General features: G+C 50.5%; 1 protein-coding gene across 1 annotated transcript; it reads left to right on the top strand.

Annotated features, from left to right (window-relative positions):
- Nucleotides 1–9,288: 9,288 nt before the first annotated feature.
- On the top strand, nt 9,289–22,839 carry LOC129716412 (V-set domain-containing T-cell activation inhibitor 1-like; the record flags this gene model as incomplete). The annotated part of the gene is made up of 6 exons (XM_055666285.1): nt 9,289–9,419; nt 12,041–12,145; nt 15,155–15,499; nt 20,670–20,954; nt 22,146–22,265; nt 22,812–22,839. Coding segments are annotated over exons 1-6 (902 nt in total), but the record flags the coding sequence as incomplete, so codon positions are not given.
- Nucleotides 22,840–23,053: the final 214 nt, after the last annotated feature.

Raw genomic sequence — 23,053 nt, 5'->3', positions numbered from 1 at the left:
ACAGGATGTAGACACAACATCACAGGGGGCAGACACAACATCACAGGAGGTAGACAAAACATCGCAGGAGGTAGACACAACATCACAGGAGGTAGACAAAACATCACAGGGGGTAGACACAACGTCACAGGAGGTAGACAAAACATCGCAGGAGGTAGACAAAACATCACAGGAGGTAAACACAACATCACAGGAGGTAGACAAAACATCACAGGAGGTAGACAAAACATCACAGGAGGTAGACAAAACATCACAGGAGGTAGACACAACATCACAGGAGGTAGACAAAACATCACAGGAGGTAGACAAAACATCACAGGAGGTAAACACAACATCACAGGAGGTACACAAAACATCACAGGAGGTAGACACAACATCACAGGAGGTAGACAAAACATCACAGGAGGTACACAAAACATCACAGGAGGTAGACACAACATCACAGGAGGTAGACACAACATCACAGGAGGTAGACACAACATCACAGGAGGTAGACAAAACATCACAGGAGGTAGACAAAACATCACAGGAGGTAGACAAAACATCACAGGAGGTAGACACAACATCACAGGAGGTAGACACAACATCACAGGAGGTAGACACAACATCACAGGAGGTAGACAAAACATCACAGGAGGTAGACAAAACATCACAGGAGGTAGACAAAACATCACAGGAGGTAGACACAACATCACAGGAGGTAGACACAACATCACAGGAGGTAGACAAAACATCACAGGAGGTAGACAAAACATCACAGGAGGTAGACAAAACATCACAGGAGGTAGACAGGAGGTAGACAAAACATCACAGGAGGTAGACAAAACATCACAGGAGGTAAACAAAACATCACAGGAGGTAGACAAAACATCACAGGGGGTAGACAAAACATCACAGGAGGTAGACAAAACATCACAGGAGGTAGACAAAACATCACAGGAGGTAGACAAAACATCACAGGAGGTAAACACAACGTTACAGGAGTAAGTAAGTAAGTACGTTTATTGGCCAAGTATTCACATACAAGGAATTTGCCTTGATGCTCCGCCCACACGTAACAACATGACATACAGTGACAGTTACGAATGACTCAGAAAACACTAAACATTAATAATAATAAAATATTAATGATAAAACACCATTGATCAAGCATGTGAACCAACAAAATACCAGATCAAAAGGAGGCTACAGGTTTTTGGCTGTTATCAACTACTCGTGGATAAAATCTGTTTTCATGTCTGGCTGTGGCAGCTTTGACAGTCCGGCATCGCCTTCCAGAGAGAAGTGATTCAAAGAGTTTGTGGCCAGGGTGAGACGGGTCAGAGATGATCTTGCCCACTCGCTTCCTGGCCCTTGTAGTGTACAGTTCATCAATGGAGGGAAGTTTGCAGCCAATAATCTTCTCTGCTGATCAGATGATTCGCTGCAGCCTCCAGACACAACATCACAGGAGGTAGACACAACGTCACAGGAGGTAGACACAACGTCATAGGAGTAGACACAACGTCACATGGGTAGACACAACATCACAGGAGTAGACAAAACATCACAGGGGTAGACACAACGTCACAGGAGTAGACACAACATCACAGGAGTAGACAAAACATCACAGGGGTAGACACAACATCACAGGAGTAGACAAAACATCACGGGGGTAGGCACAACGTCACAGGGGTAGAAACAACATCACACGAGGTAGACACAACATCACAGGAGGTAGACACAACGTCACAGGGGTAGACACAACATCACAGGAGGTAGACACAACGTCACAGGGGTAGACACAACGTCACAGTAGACACAACATCACGGGGGTAGACACAACGTCACAGGGGTAGACACAATGTCACAGGAGTAGACACAACGTCACAGGAGTAGACACAACGTCACAGGAGTAGACACAACGTCACAGGGGTAGACACAATGTCACAGGGGTAGATACAACATCACATGGTGTAGACACAACGTCACAGGGGTAGACACAACGTCACAGGGGTAGACACAACGTCACAGGGGTAGACACAACGTCACAGTAGACACACAACGTCACAGGGGTAGACACAACGTCACAGGGGTAGATACAATGTCACATGAGATAGACAACGGCACAGGAGGTAGAAACAACACCACAGGAGTAGACACAACATCACAGGGGTAGACACAACGTCACATGATGTAGACACAACGTCACATGATGTAGACACAACGTCACAGGGGTAGACACAACGTCACAGGGGTAGACACAATGTCACAGGGGTAGATACAACATCACAGGATGTAGACACAACGTCACAGGGGAAGACACAACGCCACAGGGGTAGACACAACGTCACAGGATGAAGACACAACGTCACAGGATGTAGACACCACTTCACAGGGGAAGACACAACGTCACAGGAGGTAGACACAATGTCACAGGGGTAGACACAAAGTCACAGGAGGTAGACACAACGTCACAGGAGTAGACACAACGTCACAGGAGTAGACACAACGTCACAGGAGTAGACACAACGTCACAGGAGTAGACACAACGTCACAGGGGTAGACACAACATCACAGGGGTAGACACAATGTCACAGGAGTAGACACAACGTCACAGGGGTAGACACAACGTCACAGGGGTAGATACAACGTCACAGGGGTAGACACAACGTCACAGGGGTAGAGACACAACGTCACAGGGGTAGACACAACGTCACAGGGGTAGACACAACGTCACAGGGGTAGATACAACATCACAGGGGTAGACACAACACCACAGGTGTAGACACAACACCACAGGAGGTAGACACAACATCACAGGGGTAGACACAACGTCACAGGAGGTAGACACAACATCACAGGAGGTAGACACAACATCACAGGGGTAGACACAACGTCACAGGGGTAGAGACAACGTCACAGGGGTAGACACAACGTCACAGGAGTAGTCAAAACATCACAGGGGTAGACACAACGTCACAGGGGTAGACACAACGTCACAGGGGTAGACTCAACGTCACAGGGGTAGACACAAGATCACATGAGATAGACACAACGTCACAGGGGTAGACACAACGTCACAGGGGTAGACTCAACGTCACAGGGGTAGACACAAGATCACATGAGATAGACACAACGTCACAGGGGTAGACACAACGTCACAGGGGTAGACACAACGTCACAGGGTAGGTAGACACAACATCACAGGAGGTAGACACAACATCACAGGGGTAGACACAACGTCACAGGGGTAGATACAACGTCACAGGGGTAGACACAACGTCACAGGAGTAGTCAAAACATCACAGGGGTAGACACAACGTCACAGGGGTAGACACAACAGGGGTAGACTCAACGTCACAGGGGTAGACCCAAGCTCACATGGGGAAGACACAACGTCACAGGGGTAGACACAACGTCACAGGGGTAGACTCAACGTCACAGGGGTAGACACAAGAGCACAGGAGATAGACACAACGTCACAGGGGTAGACACAACGTCACAGGGGTAGACACAACATCACAGGAGGTAGACACAACGTCACAGGGGTAGACACAACGTCACAGGGGTAGACACAACGTCACAGGGGTAGACACAACGCACAGGGGTAGATACAACGTCACAGGAGTAGTCACAACGTCACAGGGTAGACACAACGTCACAGGGGTAGACACAACGTCACATGAGATAGACACAACGTCACAGGAGCGTTACAGCAGTTTTCTTCGCTATAGAAGAAACATAGAAAAATAGGTGCAGGAGTAGGCCATTCAACCCTTCGAGCCAGCACCGCCATTCAACATGATCATGGCTGATCATCCAAAATCAGTACCCCGTTCCTGCTTTCTCCCCATATCCCTTGATTTCGTTAGCCCCAATAGCTAAATCTAACTCTCTCTTGAATACATGCAGTGAATTCCACAAATTCACAACTCTCTGGCTGAAAGGATTCACCCATCCCTTGCCACCGTGAGCTCTCAGCACACCTTCACAGGAGATAGACACAGCATTACGGGAGATGCCCCTGCTATTCACAGGAGATACCCCTGCTATAAGATTATTATGGGGTTGGACACACTAGAGGCAGGAAACATGTCCCCGATGTTGGGGGAGTCCAAAACCAGGGGCCACACAGTTTAAGAATAAGGGGTAAGCCACTTAGAACGGAGACGAGGAAACACTTTTTCACACAGAGAGTGGTGAGTCTGTGGAATTCTCTGCCTCAGAGGGCGGTGGAGGCCGGTTCTCTGGATACTTTCAAGAGGGAGTTCGATAGGGCTCTTAAAAATAGCGGAGTCAGGGGCTATGGGGAGAAGGCAGGAACGGGGGACTGATTGTGCCCCCTTGTTTCCTCGCCCCCCTCTCTCATACGCACTCCGCCTCCTCGCTGCCCCCCCCCCTCCCCCCACCCTCTCTCTCTCTGACCCCTCGCCTACCGCTCTCGCCACCCCCTCTCCCTCTCTGTGCAAGAAAGAACTGCAGATGCCGGTTTAACCCCAAGGTAGACACAAAAAGCTGGAGTAACTCAGCGGGACAGGCCGCGTCTCTGGAGAGAAGGAATAGGCGACGTCTGAAGAAGGGTCTCGACCCGAAACGTCGCCTAGAGATGCTGTCTTTTATTTTGTGTCTACCTTCTCCCTCTCTGCCAGCTCGCCCTCCCCTCTCTGGCCCCTTCTCTCTGCCCCTCGCCTCCTCCCACCCCCTCTCCCCCGTCTCTGCCCCCCTCGCCCCCCGCCCCGGATCAGCGTCCTCGCCGGTCGGTTCCTACCTGAGCGAGGCTGGCGATCATAGGCAGAAGCAGCAGCCGGGACGCGGTGTATGTCGACCTCATGGTGGACGGAGTGGCACCTCGTAGCCCGGGAACCCGCGACTCACACCCCCCGCCCCGGCCCCGGGACCCGCCGAGTCTCACCCCCGCCTGCCCAGGCTCCTCCAAGACTCACCCCCCGCCCCCCTCCCCTCTCTCCACCGGCCCCGGAAGCGGCGGACTGGCCTCAGGACCATCCCGCGTCGGAGGGGAGGGGGAAGCAGTGGGAGAGGGAGGGGGAGAGGAGAGGGGAGGGGAGGAGAGAGCAGAGAGGGGAGGTTGCAGCGGCCTCATAGCCCGAGGTCTCCCCTCCGCCGAGGCTGCCATCGCCCGGACCGCCGTTCGGCCCGTCTCCCAGCATAGAAACATAGGAACATAGAAAACAGGTGCAGGAGGAGGCCATTCGGCCCTTCGAGCCAGCACCATTCGCCATTCATTGTGATCATGGCTGATCGGCCCCAATCAATAACCCGTTCCTGCCTTCTCCCCATATCCCTTGACTCCACTAGCCCCTAGAGCTCTATCTAACTCTCTCTTAAATCCATCCAGTGACTTGGCCTCCACTGCCCTCTGTGGCAGGGAATTCCACAAATTCACAACTCTCTGGGTGGAAACGTTTTTTTCTCACCTCAGTCTTAAATGACCTCCCCTTTATTCTAACCCTAGCATCTAGCAACGTGGCGAGCTGGGCCGGTGCAGTGTTCCCTCTCCCTCACCAGCGACGTCCTCTTATCCCCTTCCTGCCTCTCTCCTCCCTCAACCTCACTCTGCCCGAGCCCAGGTCGCCCCTCCCGCCGCCAAATACATCCCCCCCCCCCCCCCCCCCCCCCCCAACGATGGAGCTGGTACCCGGGGCGCGATCATCTCCGATCATCTAGCTCTCGGGTTAGACTGAAGACACACATAAAATGCTGGAGTAACTCAGCGGGACAGGCAGCATCTCGGGAGAGAAGGAATTGGGTGAGGTTTCGGGTCGAGACCCTTCATCAGACTGAGAGTCAGGGGAGAGGGAGACACAGAGATAAGGAAGGGTTAGGTGTGAAAACAAGTCATCAAAGAGGACGCAGCTCAAGGAACATTTGAATAGTCAATAGACAACAGGTGCAGGAGTAGGCCATTCGGCCCTTCGAGCCAGCACCGCCATTCAACATGATCATGGCTGATCATCCACAATCAGTACCCCGTTCCTGACTTCTCCCCATATCCCCCGACTCCACTATCTTTAAGAGCCCTATCCAGCTCTCTCTTGAAAGTATCCAGAGAACCGGCCTCCACCGGGTAAGGCAGAGAATTCCACAGACTCACAACTCTCTGGGTGAAAAAGCGTTTCCTCATCTCCGTTCTAAATGGCTTACCCCTTATTCTTAAACTGTGTTGCCCCTGGTTCTGGACTCCCCCAACATCGAGAACATGTTTCCTGCCACTAGCGTGTCCAAACGCTTAATAATCTTATATGTTTCAATAAGAATCCCTCTCATCCTTCTAAACTCCAGAGTGTACAAGCCCAGCCGCTCCATTCTCTCAGCATATGACAGTCCCGCCATCCCGGGAATTAACCTGGTGAACCTACGCTGCACTCCCTCAATAGCAAGAATGTCCTTCCTCAAATTAGGGGACCAAAACTGCACACAATACTCCAGGTGTGGTCTCACTAGGGCCCTGTACTCAACTCCTCTGTTATAAAGGCCAACATGCCTTTGGCTTTCTTCACTGCCTGCTGTACCTGCATGCTTACTTTCATAGCCTGATGAACAAGGACCCCCAGATCCTGTTGTACTTTCCCTTTTCTCAACTGGACACCATTTAGATAGTAATCTGCCTTCCTGTTTTTTGCCACCTCATATTTATCCGCATTAAACTGCATCTGCCATGCATCTTATAGAAACTTACAAAATTCTTAAGGGGTGGGACAGGCTAGATGCAGGAAGATTGTTCCCGATGTTGGGGAAGTCCAGGACAAGGGGTCACAGCTTAAGGATAAGGGGGAAATCCTTTAAAACCGAGATGAGGAGAACTTTTTTCACACAGAGAGTGGTGAATCTCTGGAACTCTCTGCCACAGAGGGTAGTTGAGGCCAGTTCATTGGCTATATTTAAGAGGGAGTTAGATGTGGCCCTTGTGGCCAAGGGGATCAGAGGGTATGGAGAGAAGGCAGGTACGGGATACTGAGTTGGATGATCAGCCATGATCATATTAAATGGCGGTGCAGGCTCGAAGGGCCGAATGGCCTACTCCTGCACCTAATTTCTATGTTTCTATGTTTCTATCCCACTGCCCCAACCTGTCCAAGTCGCCCTGCATTCTCATAGCATCCTCCTCACAGTTCACACTGCCACCCAGCTTTGTGTCATCTGCAAATTTGCTAATGTTACTTTGAATCCCTTCATCCAAATCATTGATGTATATTGTAAATAGCTGCAGTCCCAGCACCGAGCCTTGCGGTACCCCACTAGTCACTGTTGGTCCCAGCACCGAGCCTTGCGGTACCCCACTAGTCACTGCTGGTCCCAGCACCGAGCCATGTGGTACCCCACTAGTCACTGCTGGTCCCAGCACCGAGCCTTGCTGTACCCCACTAGTCACTGCTGGTCCCAGCACCGAGCCATGCGGTACCCCACTAGTCACTGCTGGTCCCAGCACCGAGCCTTGCGGTACCCCACTAGTCACTGCTGGTCCCAGCACCGAGCCTTGCGGTACCCCACTAGTCACTGCCTGCCATTCTGAAAGGGACCCGTTAATCCCTACTCTTTGTTTCCTGTTTGCCAACCAATAGATCATTGTTAGCTCGGGGAAACTAACAACGAAGCATACACAGATATAATGTAATCAGGGGGTCATTCAGACCGGTGGGAGAACTGGGAATGGGGAGGGGATGGAGAGAGAGGGAAAACAAGGGCTATCTGAAGTTAGAGAAGTCAATGTTCATACCACTGAGGTGTAAACTACCCAAGTGAAATAAGAGGTGCTGTTCCTTCAATTTGTGCTGGGCCTCACTTGTCATGTGTACTGAGGTACAGTGAACAGATTATTGTTGTGTACTAACCAGTCAGTAGAAAGGTTGTACATGATTACAATCAAGCCGTTCACAGTGTAGAGATACAGGATAAAGGAAATAATGTGAATAATGTATAGAGCAAGGTGGCCGATTGGGAAAAGGGGGAGATGCAGCGAGACCTGGGTGTCATGGTACACCAGTCATTGAAAGTAGGAATGCAGGTGCAGCAGGCAGTGAAGAAAGCAAATGGTATGTTAGCATTCATAGCAAAAGGATTTGAGTACAGGAGCAGGGAGGTTCTACTGCAGTTGTACAGGGTCTTGGTGAGACCACAACTGGAGTTTTGGTCTCCTAATCTGAGGAAATACATTCTTGCCATAGAGGGAGTACAGAGAAGGTTCACCAGACTGATTCCTGGGATGTCAGGACTTTCATATGAAGAAAGACTGTATAGACTCGGCTTGTAATCGCTAGAATTTAGAAGATTGAGGTGGAGATCTTATAGAAACTTACAAAATTCTTAAGGGGTTGGACAGGCTAGATGCAGGAAGATTGTTCCCAATGTTGGGGAAGTCCAGAACAAGGGGTCACAGTTTAAGGATAAGGGGGAAATCTTTTAGGACCGAGATGAGGAAAACATTTTTCACACAGAGAGTGGTGAATCTGTGGAATTCTCTGCCACAGAAGGTAGTTGAGGCCACAGTTCATTGGCTATATTTAAGAGGAGTTAGGTGTGACCCTTGTGGCTAAAGGGATCAGGGGGTATGGAGAGAAGGCAGGTATAGTATACTGAGTTGGATGATCAGCCATGATCATATCGAATGGCGGTGCAGGCTCGAGGGGCCGAATGGCCTACTCCTGCACCTATTGTCTATGTTTCTATGTTGCTATCAGTAAAGTCCAGTAAAGTCCCATCAAAGATACAGATAGACCGAGGATCTCCAGTGAGGGAGATAATAGATCACAACTGCTCTCTGGTGGAGAACATGGATAGGTGACGTTTCACAGAGTGCTGGAGTAACTCAGCGGGATAGTCAACTATCCAGATGCTGCCTGACCCGCTGAGTTACTCCAGCACTCTGTGAAACGTCACCTCTCTCTGTCTCTCTCTCTTTCTGTCTCTCTCTTCTTTCTCCGCCTCTCTGTCTTTCTCCGTCTCTCTCTGTTTCTTCATTTCTCTCTCTCTCTCTCTCTCTGTTTCTCTCATTTCTCTCTCTCTCTTTCTCTCTCTCTCTCATTCCCCCTTTCTGTCTCCCTCTCTTTGTTCTCTTTCTTTCTCTCTCTATCTCTCTCTCTCTGTCTGTCCCTCTCTCTCCCTCTCCCCCCCCCCCCCCCCCCCCCCCCCCCCACCCCCCCCCCCCCCCCCCCACCCCCCACCCCCCCACCCCCCCCCTCCCCCCCCCCCCCCCCCCCCCTCACTCTCTCTTCCCCCACTCTCTCTCTCTCTATCTCTATATATATATATCTGAACCAAAGATCCTATAGCAGAGCTCTGCTATATGATCTTTGATCTGAACCATCCCCTTTAAGGCGGCGCTTACAAAGTGAAACTAAAGACGGCGAGAAATCGCGAGGGAGAGGGGGGACAGAGATAGGGAGAGAGAGGGGCGACGGCGATGGGAGCTCGACTTGGGGGTGAGTGGCGGGCCGGGGTGGGGGGTGAGAGGGGCCGTGGACACTGACAGATCTGTCCCATTCCCCCTCCCAATCCCGTTCACCACACGATAACCAAGGAAACGGCCTCTCCGCCAACGCCCAGACAGGTGCGGTTCCCCCCTCCCGTCTCAGTCTGCAATTACACGTGGATGCGTGGATCGCAGGCCCTTCGGCCCCAACTCGCCTGCCCACCCCGACCATCACGCCCCATCTACACTAGTCCCACCTGCCCACCCCGACCACCACGCCCCATCTACACTAGTCCCACCTGCCCGCGTTTGACCCAGATCCCTCTAAACCTGTCCTAGCCAAGTTCAAGTTCATTGTCACTTAAACCAACTAAGGAACAGTGAAACTTGAGTTCAAAGCGACGATACCATTTCACTCAATTTAACATGTACCTGTGTAAACCTCTTTTAGATATTGCGATAGTCCATGTCTGTGGCTATGTCACCCCCCCCCCCCCCCCCCTTCCCCGCAGCTCCCCCCCCCCCCCCCCCCTCTGGTCCAGCCCCTTACCCAAGTGTGGGAAAAGTTACCACCTTGGGTTCTGATTCAATCTCTCCCCTTTCACCTTGAACCTGTGTCCTCTGGTCCTCGATTCCCCTTACTCTGGGCAAGAGACTCTATGGGACTGGAGGGGGAGGGGTGGGTAGCACCTTATGGTGGGATGGTTAGCACCCTAGGGTGGGATGCACCCTAGGGTGGGATGGGTTAGCACCCTAGGGTGGGATGGGTTAGCACCCTAGGGTGGGATGCGTTAGCACCCTAGGGTGGGATGCGTTAGCACCCTAGGGTGGGATGGGTAGCACCCTGGGTGGGGGGATGGGTAGCACCCTAGGGTGGGGGACTGGGGTTCAGGGTGGGGGTGGGGACTGGGGGTTGGAGGGGGTGGGGACTGGGATTCAAGGCACGTGGCGATTGGGATGAGGGGTGGTTGGGTCTGGGGTGAATAGTGGGGGTTCGGTGGAGGTGGGGACAGGGGTTCAGGGCAGCTGGGGGTGAGCAGGTTGGCCTGCGATGGGTGCCAACCTCTGCATTTGGGTGCCGCAAGGCCTGCTGGGACCAGCAATGACTAGTGGGGTACCGCAAGGCTCAGTGCTGGGACCAGCAGTGACTAGTGGGGTACCGCAAGGCTCGGTGCTGGGACCAGCAGTGACTAGTGGGGTACCGCAAGGCTCGGTGCTGGGACCAGCAGTGACTAGTGGGGTACCGCAAGGCTCGGTGCTGGGACCAGCAGTGACTAGTGGGGTACCGCAAGGCTCGGTGCTGGGACCAGCAATGACTAGTGGGGTACCGCAAGGCTCGGTGCTGGGACCAGCAGTGACTAGTGGGGTACCGCAAGGCTCGGTGCTGGGACCAGCAGTGACTAGTGGGGTACCGCAAGGCTCGGTGCTGGGACCAGCAGTGACTAGTGGGGTACCGCAAGGCTCAGTGCTGGGACCAGCAGTGACTAGTGGGGTACCACAAGGCTCAGTGCTGGGACTGCAGCTATTTACAATATACATCAATGAAGGGATTCAAAGTAACATTAGCAAAATTACAGATGACACAAAGCTGGGTGGCAGTGTGAACTGTGAGGAGGATGCTATGAGGATGCAGGGTGACTTGGACAAGTTGGGTGAGTGGGCAGATGCAGTTTAATGTGGATAAATGTGAGGTTATCCACTTTGGTGGCAAGTACAAGAAGGCAGATTACTATCTAAATGACGTCAAGTTGGGAAAAGGGGAAGTTCAACGGGATCTGGGGGTCCTTGTTCATCAGTCTATGAAAGTAAGCATGCAGGTACAGCAGGCAGTGAAGAAAGCAAATTACATGTTGGCCTTCATAACAAGAGGAGTTGAGTATAGGAGCAAAGAGGTCCTTCTGCACTTGTGCAGGGCCCTAGTGAGACCACACCTGGAGTATTGTGTGCAATTTTGATCCCCTAATTTGAGGAAGGACATTCTTGCTATTGAGGGAGTGCAGTGTAGGTTCACCAGGTTAATTCCCGGGAGGGCGGGACTGTCATATGGTGAGAGAATGGAGCAGCTGGGCTTGTACACTCTGGAGTTTAGGAGGATGAGAGGGTATCACATTGTAACATATAAGATTATTAAGGGTTTGGACACGCTAGATGCAAGAAACATGTTCCCGATGTTGGGGGAGTCCAGAACCAGGGGCCACACACAGTTTAAGAATATGGGGTAAGCCATTTAGAACGGAGACGAGGAAACACTTTTTCACACAGAGAGTTGTGAGTCTGTGGAATTCTCTGCCTCAGAATGCGGTGGAGGCCAGTTCTCTGGATACTTTCAAGAGAGAGCTAGATAGGGCTCTTAAATATAGTGGAGTCAGGGGATATGGGGAGAAGGCAGGAACGGGGTACTGATTGGGGACGATCAGCCATGATCACATTGAATGGCGGTGCTGGCTCGAAGGGCCGAATGGCCTCCTCCTGCACCTATTGTCTATTGTGTATTGTCTATTGTGTATTGTCTATTGTGTATTGTCTATTGTCTATTGTGTATTGTCTATTGTGTATTGTCTATTGTGTATTGTCTATTGTCTATTGTGTATTGTCTATTGTCTATTGTGTATTGTCTATTGTCTATTCCAGATGGTGCGTTGTGCCGGAGTGCCAGAGCGGTGTACGTGAGCCAGCCCATGGCCACCTGGTGGTTCCTGCTTGTCCTTCTAGCCGGCTTCACCTGGCACGCGACAGGTGAGTCACCCAGGGTCACCTGTGTTCCCCGGTCACACGCGTGTGGCACGGCTGGGGTGAGGGGTATTTGATTGCCGCATCTGCAGAGACCGGTTTACACTGAATGTAGACACAAGATGCTGGAGTAACTCAGTGGGTCGGGCAGCATCTGTGGAGAACATGGATAGGTGACGTTTCACAGAGTGCTGGAGTAACTCAGCGGGTCAGGCAGCATCTGTGGAGAACATGGATAGGTGACGTTTCACAGAGTGCTGGAGTAACTCAGCAGGTCAGGGAGAACAGCATCTGTGAGAGAACATGGATAGGTGACGTTTCACAGAGTGCTGGAGTAACTCAGCGGGTCAGGCAGCATCTGTGGAGAACATGGATAGGTGACGTTTTCACAGAGTGCTGGAGTAACTCAGCGGGTCAGGGAGCATCTGTGGAGAACATGGATAGGTGAAGTTTCAGGACGAGACTCTTCTTCAGACTGGCCGTCAAACGTGTTGGGCAGTTCCTCGTCAAAGTCACCAACCCCCACACCTCCTGATCCCCAATTCCCCTCCTCCCCTTCACCCTCCCCTTGCCCCCTCTTTAACCCCCCCCACCACAGATCCCTCCCCATCAACCCACCCCTTCTCCATCACCCAACACCCCTTCACTTCCTGCCTCCATCTTCCTCCCCCCCCAGTCTACCCTCCGCCCATTTCTTCCCCAATGGGGAAATTGGGGAGGCGTCTTCATTCCTGGAGTCTTGTGTACAGTTTTGGTCCCCTAATTTGAGGAAGGACATTCTTGCTATTGAGGGAGTGCAGCGTAGGTTTACAAGGTTAATTCCCGGGATGGCGGGACTGTCATATGCTGAGAGAATGGAGCAGCCGGGCTTGTACACTCTGGAGTTTAGAAGGGAGATGGTTAATATAAGTCTGTTAATGGTTTGGACACGCTAGAGGCAGGAGACATTTTGCCGATGTTGGGGGAGTCCAGAACCAGGGGCCACACCGTTTAAGAATAAGGGGTAAGCAATTTAGAACGGAGACGAGGAAACACTTTTTCACACAGAGAGTGGTGAGTCTGTGGAATTCTCTGCCTCAGAGGGCGGTGGAGGCCGGTTCTCTGGATGCTTTCAAGAGAGAGCTAGATAGGGCTCTTAAAGATAGCGGAGTCAGGGGATATGGGGTGAAGGCAGGAACGGGGTACTGATTGTGGATGATCAGCCATGATCACATTGAATGGCGGTGCTGGCTCGAAGGGCCGAATGGTCTCCTCCTGCACCTGTTGTCTATTGTCTATTTTCAAAACAGAAATCGACAGGTTCTTGATTAGGACAGGTGACAAATGCGTTCTCCCCATAACCACTGACACCCATACAAATCAACAATCTATCTATCTCTGCCTTAAATTATCCACTGACATGTGGCCTCCACAGCCTTCTGTGGCAAAGAATCCCACAGATTCACCACCCTCTGAGTAAATAAATTCCTCCTCACCACCTCCTAAAGGAACGTCCTTTAATTCTGAGGTTGTGACTCTCCCACTAGTGGAAACATCCTCTCCACATCCACTCTATCCAGGCCTTTCACTATTCAATGAAGTCCCCCCTCATTCTTCTAAACTCCAGCGAGTACAGGCCCAGTATTGACAAATGCTCATCTTAGGTTAACCCACTCATTCCTGGGATCATTCTTGTAAACCTCCTCTGGACCCACTCCAGAGCCGGCACATCCTTCCTCAGATCTGGGGTCCTCAACTGCTCATGGGAGAGGGGAGAAGAGGGAGTGACCGGGGTGGGACTGGTCCTTGATTATGCTGCTGGCCTTGCCGATGCAGCGTGATGTGTAGATGGGGTCAATGGAAGGGAGGTTGGTTTGTGTGTGTGAAGGTCTGGGCTGCATTCACAATTTGCTGCCTTAAGTCAAAAAGGCCCAACAGTGGATGTACTTCCTACGGCAGCTGAGGAAGCACAATCTGCCACAGGCAATGATGGTCCAATTCTACACGGCCATCGTAGAGTCTGTCCTCACCTTCTCCATCATGGTCTGGTTTGGCTCAGCCACCAAGCACGACACCTGGAGGCTGCAGCGAATCGTCCGATCAGCTGAGAAGATTATTGGCTGCAACCTTCCCCCCATTGATGAACTGTACACTAGAAGGGCCAGGAAACGAGCGGGCAAGATCATCTCTGACCCCTCTCACCCTGGCCACAAACTCTTTGAATCACTTCCCTCTGGAAGGCGACTCCGGATTGTCAAAGCTGCCACAGCCAGACATAAAAACAGCTTTTATCCACGAGTAGTTGCTCTACTCAACAGCCAGAAATCTGTAGCTCCTTTTGCTCTGGTATTTTATTTAATTCACATGTTTAAACTATAATGTTACAATAGACAATAGGTGCAGGAGTAGACCATTTGGCCCTTCGAGCCAGCACCGCCATTCAATGTGATCATGGCTGATCATCCCCAATCAGTACCCCGTTCCTGCCTTCTCCCCATATCCCCTGATTCTGCTATTTTTAAGAGTACTATCTAACTCTCTCTTGAAAGTATCCAAAGAACCGGCCTCCACCGCCCTCTGAGGCAGAGAATTCCACAGACTCACAACTCTCTATGAGAAAAAGTGTTTCCTCGTCTATGTTCTAAATGGCTTACCCCTTATTCTTAAACTGTGTGGCCCCTGGTTCTGGACTCCCCCAACATCGGGAACATGTTTCCTGCCTCTAGCGTGTCCAAACCCTTAATAATCCTATATGATTCAATAAGATGCCCTCTCATCCTTCTAAACTCCAGAGTGTACAAGCCCAGCCGCTCCATTCTCTCAGCATATGACAGTCCCGCTATCCCGGGAATTAACCTGGTGAACCTACGCTGCGCTCCCTGAAATGTTTTATTATTAATGTTTAATGTTTTATGCGTCATTCTTAACTGTGACTGTATGTGGTGCTGTTACTTGCGGGGCGGAGCACCAAGGCAAATTCCTTGTATGTGAATACTTGGCCAATAAACGTATTCATTCATTCATTCATTCATTCAGACGGGTTCAAGGTGATCTGCTCCACCTACCTGATCCAGGTACAGGTGGGTTCCCAGGTGGTGCTGGAATGCCAGGTGACGCCAGTGTTGGAGGTGAAGATGAAGGAGATACGTTGGACTAAGGAGGGAGCGCTGGTTCACCTCTACCGCTACGGGCAGGATGAGAATACCCAGCAGGACGCCAGCTTCCAGGGCAGGACCCACCTGTTCAGCGAAAACTTTGCCCAGGGTAACGTCTCGCTGTTACTGCAGAATGTCCACCTGTTGGACCGAGGCTTCTTCAACTGCTTCGTGGAGTTTGAGTCCAACCTCAACCACGATTCTAACGTCGAACTGGACGTACTGAGTGAGTTGTCGCAACGTTACACTTTATTTAATTTTTTAATCTTTTTTTATGTTTATTCATAGAAACATAGAAAATAGGTGCAGGAGTAGACCATTCGGCCCTTCGAGCCTGCACAGCCATTCAATATGATCATGGCTGATCATCCAACTCAGTATCCCGTACCTGCCTTCTCTCCATACCCCCTGATCCCTTTAGCCACAAGGGCCACATCTAACTCCCTCTTAAATATAGCCAATGAACTGGCCTCAACTACCCTCTGTGGCTGAGAATTCCACAAATTCACCACTCTGTGTGTGAAAAAAAAATAATCTCGGTCCTAAAAGACTTCCCCCTTATCCTTAAACTGTGGCCCCTTGTTCTGGACTTCCCCAACATCGGGAACAATCTACCTGCATCTAGCCTGTCCAACCCCTTAAGAATTTTGTACGTTTCTATAAGATCCCCTCTCAATCTCCTAAATTCTAGCGAGTACAAGCCGAGTCTATCCAGTCTTTCTTCATATGAAAGTCATGCCATCCCAGGAATCAGTCTGGTGAACCTTCTCTGTACTCCCTCTATGGCAAGAATGTCTTTCCTCAGATTAGGAGACCAAAACTGTACGCAATACTCCAGGTGTGGTCTCACCAAGACCCTGTACAACTGCAGTAGAACCTCCCTGCTCCTATACTGAAATCCTTTTGCTATGAATGCTAACATACCATTTCCTTTCTTCACTGCCTGCTGCACGTGCATGCCTACTTTCAATGACTGGTGTACCATGACACCCAGGTCTCGCTGCAAATTATTAGAAGCAAATGTACAAAAATAGAACCACCGGCAGATAAAATTATACAGTTATTGTACATCTTCAAGTTTAACTTTTAATGGTGCAACATAATTTTGGAATTAAATCGAATTACGGGTTGGGTGATGGGTGGGGAGGGATACGAAGCAGGTATATCAACACTTTTTGTTTTTCCTTTGTGTTTTTATCTTTTTATTTCTCTACGTCTTTCTTATTTATTTTACTTACTCACTCTTTGGCTACACCAATGTGGTAGTCTAGGGATTCTATCCTTACACATCCACTTTCTCTCTCTTGCTTTTTCTCTCTTCTTCTTTCTCATCTTTAGCTAAAAAATAAAATTGGAGCCGTACTATGTCATATGCCGCGGTTAATACTTTTGTACACAGCTTCTAATTTAAAAAATAATAATAATAATAAATCAAAATTAACTTTTTAGCTTTAAATTGGAAGAAAAGAAAGGAGAAAAAGCAAGAATGAGAATAAAGCACACGGCAAGGCCCGGTGCGGGGGACCAGCAGTGACTAGTGGGGTACCGCAAGGCTCAGTGCTGGGACCCCAGCTATTTACAATATATATTAATGATCTGGATGAGGGAATTGAAGGCAATATCTCCAAGTTTGTGGATGACACGAAGCTGGGGGGCAGTGTTAGCTGTGAGGAGGATGCTAGGAGACTGCAAGGTGACTTGGATAGGCTGGGTGAGTGGGCAAATGTTTGGCAGATGCAGTATAATGTGGATAAATGTGAGGTTATCCATTTTGGTGGCAAAAACAGGAAAGCAGACAATTATCTAAATGGTGGCCGATTAGGAAAAAGGGAGATGCAGCGAGACCTGGGTGTCATGGTACACCAGTCATTGAAAGTAGGCATGCAGGTGCAGCAGGCAGTGAAGAAAGCAAATGGTATGTTAGCTTTCATAGCAAAAGGAATTGAGTATAGGAGCAGGGAGGTTCTACTGCAGTTGTACAGGGTCTTGGTGAGACCACACCTGGAGTATTGCGTACAGTTTTGGTCTCCAAATCTGAGGAAGGACATTATTGACATAGAGGGAGTGCAGAGAAGGTTCACCAGACTGATTCCTGGGATGTCAGGACTGCCTTATGAAGAAAGACTGGATAGACTTGGTTTATACTCTCTAGAATTTAGGAGATTGAGAGGGGATCTTATAGAAACTTACAAAATTCTTAAGGGTTTGGACAGGCTAGATGCAGGAACTTTGCTCCCGATGTTGGGGAAGTCCAGAACACGGGGTCACAGCTTAAGGATAAGGGGGAAATCCTTAAAAACCGAGATGAAAAGAACTTTTTTCACACAGAGAGTGGTGAATCTCTGGAACTCTCTGCCACAGAGGGTAGTCGAGGCCACAGTCATTGGCTATATTTAAGAGGGAGTTAGATGTGGCCCTTGTGGCTAAGGGGATCAGGGGGTATGGAGAGAAGGCAGGTACGGGATACTGAGTTGGATGATCAGCCATGATCATATTGAATGGCGGTGCGGTGCAGGCTCGAAGGGCTGAATGGCCTACTCCTGCACCTAATTTCTATGTTTCTATGTTTCTAAGTGAGATGTGGAAGGTTAGGACCCCTAGATGACCAAAGTGGTTTAGTCAAAGAGTGAGTAAAAGAAAGATAGAAGAGAGGAGTAGAGAAAAAATAAAACAACAAAAAAGCAGAGATATACCTGCCTCTCATCCCTCCCCACCCGCCTCACCCAACCCGTAATTAGATTTAAATCCAAAGTTGTGTTGCACCATACTATCCTTGTAATAACTCAATGAATGGTGTCCATGTTTTGGAAAACTGATCTGGGTCTAATATTTTCAAGATGTAGCGTCTCGGACATGTTTGTAATCCACATCTTCACAGTAGGGACTGATGTGTGTTTCCAAAATTTAAGTATTCGTTTTTTTCGCCGTTATCAGGCCATATTTAAGGAAACATAAAAACATAGACAATAGGTGCAGGAGTAGGCCATTCGGCCCTTCGAGCCTGCACCGCCATTCAATATGATCATGGCTGATCATCCAACTCAGTATCCTGTTCCTGCCTTCTCTCCATACCCCCTGATCCCTTTAGCCACACTAACTCCCTCTTTAATATAAACGTTTTTGAAATATTGATAGCTCAGAACATGCTTCTGAAGTACCTAGAGTGATCAATTCCGTGTCGGGGTCCTATTTTATTTTTAGTGTTTTCGAAAAAATTTCAAAAATTCCTCTCCAGAACAACGTTACACTTTAGATGTGCCCATTTGGTTGGCATGGCTTGTGTCGAAGGATTCCTGTTTGTCTTTGCTTCAATGTCTTTCCTTAGATCAGGGGTGGGCAACCTTGTTCTGCATTGGGGCCGGGACGCATGTCTGTGAGCGGATGGCGGGCCACATCTATCACGTGTACAGGATGGCGGGACTGTCATATGCTGAGAGAATGGAGCAGCTGGGCTTGTAGACTCTGGGGTTTAGAAGGATGAGAGGGAATCTTATAGAAACATATAAGATTATTAAGGGTTTGGACACGCTAGAGGCAGGAAACATGTTCTCAATGTTGGGGGAGTCCGGAACCAGGGGCCACACAGTTTTAGAATAAGGGGCCGACCATTTAGAACGGAGATGAGGTAACACTTTTTCTCACAGAGAGTTGTGAGTCTGTGGAATTCTCTGCCTCAGAGGGCGGTGGAGGCCGGTTCTCTGGATACTTTCAAGAGAGAGCTGGATAGGGCTCTTAAAGATAGCGGAGTCAGGGGATATGGGGAGAAGGCAGGAACGGGCTACTGATTGGGGATGATCAGCCATGACCACATTGAATGGTAGTGCTGGCTCGAAGGGCCGAAATGGCCTCCTCCTGCACCTATTCTCTATCACTTCCATTTATCTCAAGTTTATTGACAATGCAAAAAAATACTGAAATCAAACTGGTTGTCCAAAACTGGTATATTCCAGCATCTACAGCATCCCCCCCCCCCCCTCCCCCCCCCGTCCCTCTTTCCACTCTCCCTCCCTCCTCCATCCCATCTCCAATCTCCCTCTCCCCCCTCCCTCCCTCCCTCCCGTCTCTTTGGTGCGGGGTGAAACTCAAGCTGACCAATGTGTATCTGTATCTGAATCTGTAAGCGGACCGTGTAGGGTCCATCGCGTGGGAACGGAACTAAGAGTGTGCACGCTTAAATAAAGCGAAGCGGGGACAACGCTGGCAACGTAATGCGGACCCAATAGGGCGGACCGTGTACAGGAAACTACATGGCGGACCGTGTAGGGTGAACCAAGAGCGATGGGAGCAGCGTATCTCCCCCAGGTCCGCGCTCCATTTCCACTCTGCCGGGTCCCGTGCTCGATCGCCACTCTGCCGGGTCCGCGTTTGATCTCCACTCTGCCGGGTCCGCGTTCGATCTCCACTCTGCCGGGTCCGCGTTTGATCCACTCTGCCGGGTCCGCGCTAGGGTGGGAAGGACAGCGAGCGCTGGTTTACAAAACTAGAATCAGGTTAAGAATAAGGGGTCGGCCATTTAGGACTGAGATGTGGGAAAAACTTCTTCACCTGCAGAGTTGTGAATCTGTGGAATTCTCTGCCGCAGAAGGCGGTGGAGGCCAATTCACTGGATGTTTTCAAGAGAGAGTTAGATTTAGCTCTTAGGGCTAAAGTAGTCAAGAGATATGGGGAAAAAGCAGGAACGGGGTACTGATTGGGGATGATCAGCCATGATCACATTGAATGGCGGTGCTGGCTCGAAGGGCTGAATGGCCTACTCCTGCACCTATTGTCTATAGGGGTAAGGTCACTGGGTCATAGGGCTTTACGCACGGAGCCGCTCAATCCATCTGGAGGACATCGCAGCTTCCGGTATATGTTGTTAATACACGAAACGCGTACTTTCCTACCTGTTAAAAACCGCGAGAGACACATACCCAACTTTAGAATTCCAAACGTGAAGCGAAATGAAGGTAAAGAGAAGCGAGAGCTGAAGGGACAACAACAGCTAAAGTGCTTGGTGAACATTGGCCGTGCAGATGTCGAGATTGAAAATATTGGGAATTATCGCGTTTGCTCACTGCATTTCATCAACAGTAAGGCATTATTTGTGTTTTTTCTTGATACCTTTGGTATCTACAAAGTCTCAGAAGTGATAAATCTGGCCGTAAAATTTTGCTTCAGCGGCGTTTTATTTTGTGTAAAAACCCACTTGAGAACCATGGGCGATTTAAAAACAGACCCGACTGCCGTGCAACCTTCCTAATGCCACCCTTGGGTGCTGTTTTTTCTCTCCAACTGGCCAATGGGAGGTTGGTACCCCTCTCCCAGCCTGACCCAGGGCACCCATAGGAATTCCCCTCTCCGTTCCCTCCCCCCCGCTGCCTGACCCAGGCCACCCATGGGTGCTGTCTCCACAGGTCTGGGCGAGCTCCCCTCCGTCAACCTGCTGGAGTACACGGAGGATGGGGTGCGGCTGGTGTGCGACTCTCAGCGCTGGTACCCGCAGCCCACGGTGGTGTGGAGGCTGCGCCATGGCGGGGAGGTGTCCCGGCAGCCCGTAACCACGAGCGAGCAGAACGCCAAGAGTTTCTTCAGCGTGAAGAGCATCGTGGAGGTGACGGCCCACAGTGGCAGCGATTACCAGTGCCTGATAACCGGAGCGGACGACAAGCAGAGTGTCTACACCGACTTCCACGTCCCAGGTCAGAGCTCACGGTCGGACATGGGGATCAATGTGAGGTTATCCACTTAGGTAGCAAAAACAGGAAGGAAGATTATTGATGATTTGGATGAAGGGATTCAAAGTAACATCAGAAAATTTGCAGATGACACAAAGCTGGGTGGCAGTGTGAACTGTGAGGAGGATGCTATGAGAATGCAGGGTGACTTGGACTGGTTGGGTGAGTGGGCAGATGCATGGCAGATTAAGTTTTATGCGGATAAATGTGAGGTTATCCACTTTGGTATCAAAAACAGGAAGGCAGATTACTATCTAAAGGGCGTCAAGTTGGGAAAAGGGGAAGTACAATGGGATCTGGGGGTCCTTGTTCATCAATCTATGAAAGTAAGCATGCAGGTAAAGCAGGCAGTGAAGAAAGCGAATGGCAAGTTGGCCTTTAAAACAAGAGGAGTATAGGAGCAAAGAGGTCCTTCTGCAGTTGTACAGGCCCCTAGTGAGGGGTACTGATTGGGGACATGATCACAGTAAATGGTGGTGCTGGCTCGAAGGGCTGAATGGCCTACTCCTGCACCTATTGCCTATTGTGTACCAAGTATATTGATAATCTTTTGTTGCATGCTAACCACTCAGCAGAAAGACAATACGTGATTACAGTTGAGCCATTTACAGTGTACAGATACATGATAAGGGTATAATGTTTTAATGCAAGGTAAAGCCAGTAAAGTCTGATCAAAGATAGCTCGAGGGTCACCAATGAGTTAGATGGGAGGTCAGGACCCCGCTCTCTGGTTGTGGTAGGATGATTCAGTTGCCTGATAACAGCTGGGAAGAAACTGTCTCTGAATCTGGAGGTGTGCGTTTTCACACTTCTGTACATTTTGCCTGATGGGACAGGGAAGAAGAGGGAGTGGATGTGGAGAGGATGTTTCCAATGGTGGGAGAGTCTAGGACTAGAGGGTCACAGCCTCAGAATTAAAGGAAGTGTCTTTAGGAAGGAGATGAGGAGGAATCTCTTCAGACCGAGGATGGTGAATCTGTTGAATTCATTGCCACAGACAGCAGTGGTGGCCAAGTCAATGGATGGGGTGCGGGGGAAGTTGGGTACAGGGGTGGGGGGGGAGGAAGGGATGAGGGGGAGGGGGGACAAGGGGGGGTGCGTGACCCCAGGGGATGTCCTGACCCCTGACCTTTGACTCGCTTCTGCCTCCTGCAGATGAGTTCTTCCCTCGGACGTCCAAGTGGATGGGCGGATTTGTGGTCATTTTCCTGGCTGTCGTGGCATCGCTTGTTGGACTGGGGCTCCTGAACCGCTGGCTGCAGCGCCACATACGAGGTAGGTACCCACGGGACCCTCTCCCGCACTGACCTGCAGGGACATACCTGCGGACCCGGCAGTACCCTGACGCATGCAGCACCTGGAGTATTGTGTGCAGTTTTGGTCCCCTAATTTGAGGAAGGACATTCTTGCTATTGAGGGAGCCCAGCGTAGGTTCACCAGGTTAATTCCCGGGATGGCGGGACTGTCATATCCTCAACGAATGGAGCGACTGGGCTTGTATCCACTTTGGTGGCAAAAACAGGAAGGCAGATTATTATCTGAATGGTGTCAAGTTGGGAAAAGGGGAAATACAACGGGATCTGGGGGGTCCTTGTACACCGGTCACTGAAAGTAAGCATGCAGGTACAGTAGGCAGTGAAGAAAGCCAATGGTCTAAACAGGGATGAGCAGAGAGATAGAGATGTAGAAGGGGGGGGATGGGGGAGAAGATATTGGGTCATTGTTCTGGGGGAGGGGGGGGGGGGGGGTGAGGGTTCGAGCGTTTGATGTGCATGGCCACTCGGCCCCGCTGACGGCGATGCTATCCCTTTCCTCCGGCAGATCTGGAGAAGCGGGCCGACAAGCAGCGGTAAGTTTGGCAACGCCTCCTCTCATCATCGCCTCCTCCTGGTGGGTCAGGGGAAGGGCCCGAGTCCGCCCCCCCTGCTCCCCCCCCTCCTCACTCGCCCCTTCCAACTCCCCCCTCCCTCACCCACCTCCCCGTCCCCCCTCCCCCCCCCCCCCCCCCCCCCCGTCTCTCTCTCTCTCTCTCCTTGCCCCATCCATCCTCTGCCCCCACACAC

The sequence above is a fragment of the Leucoraja erinacea genome, unplaced genomic scaffold (assembly GCF_028641065.1).
Source record: "Leucoraja erinacea ecotype New England unplaced genomic scaffold, Leri_hhj_1 Leri_230S, whole genome shotgun sequence".
NCBI lineage: Eukaryota > Metazoa > Chordata > Chondrichthyes > Rajiformes > Rajidae > Leucoraja > Leucoraja erinaceus.
This window is presented reverse-complemented; position numbering and strand designations above follow the sequence as displayed.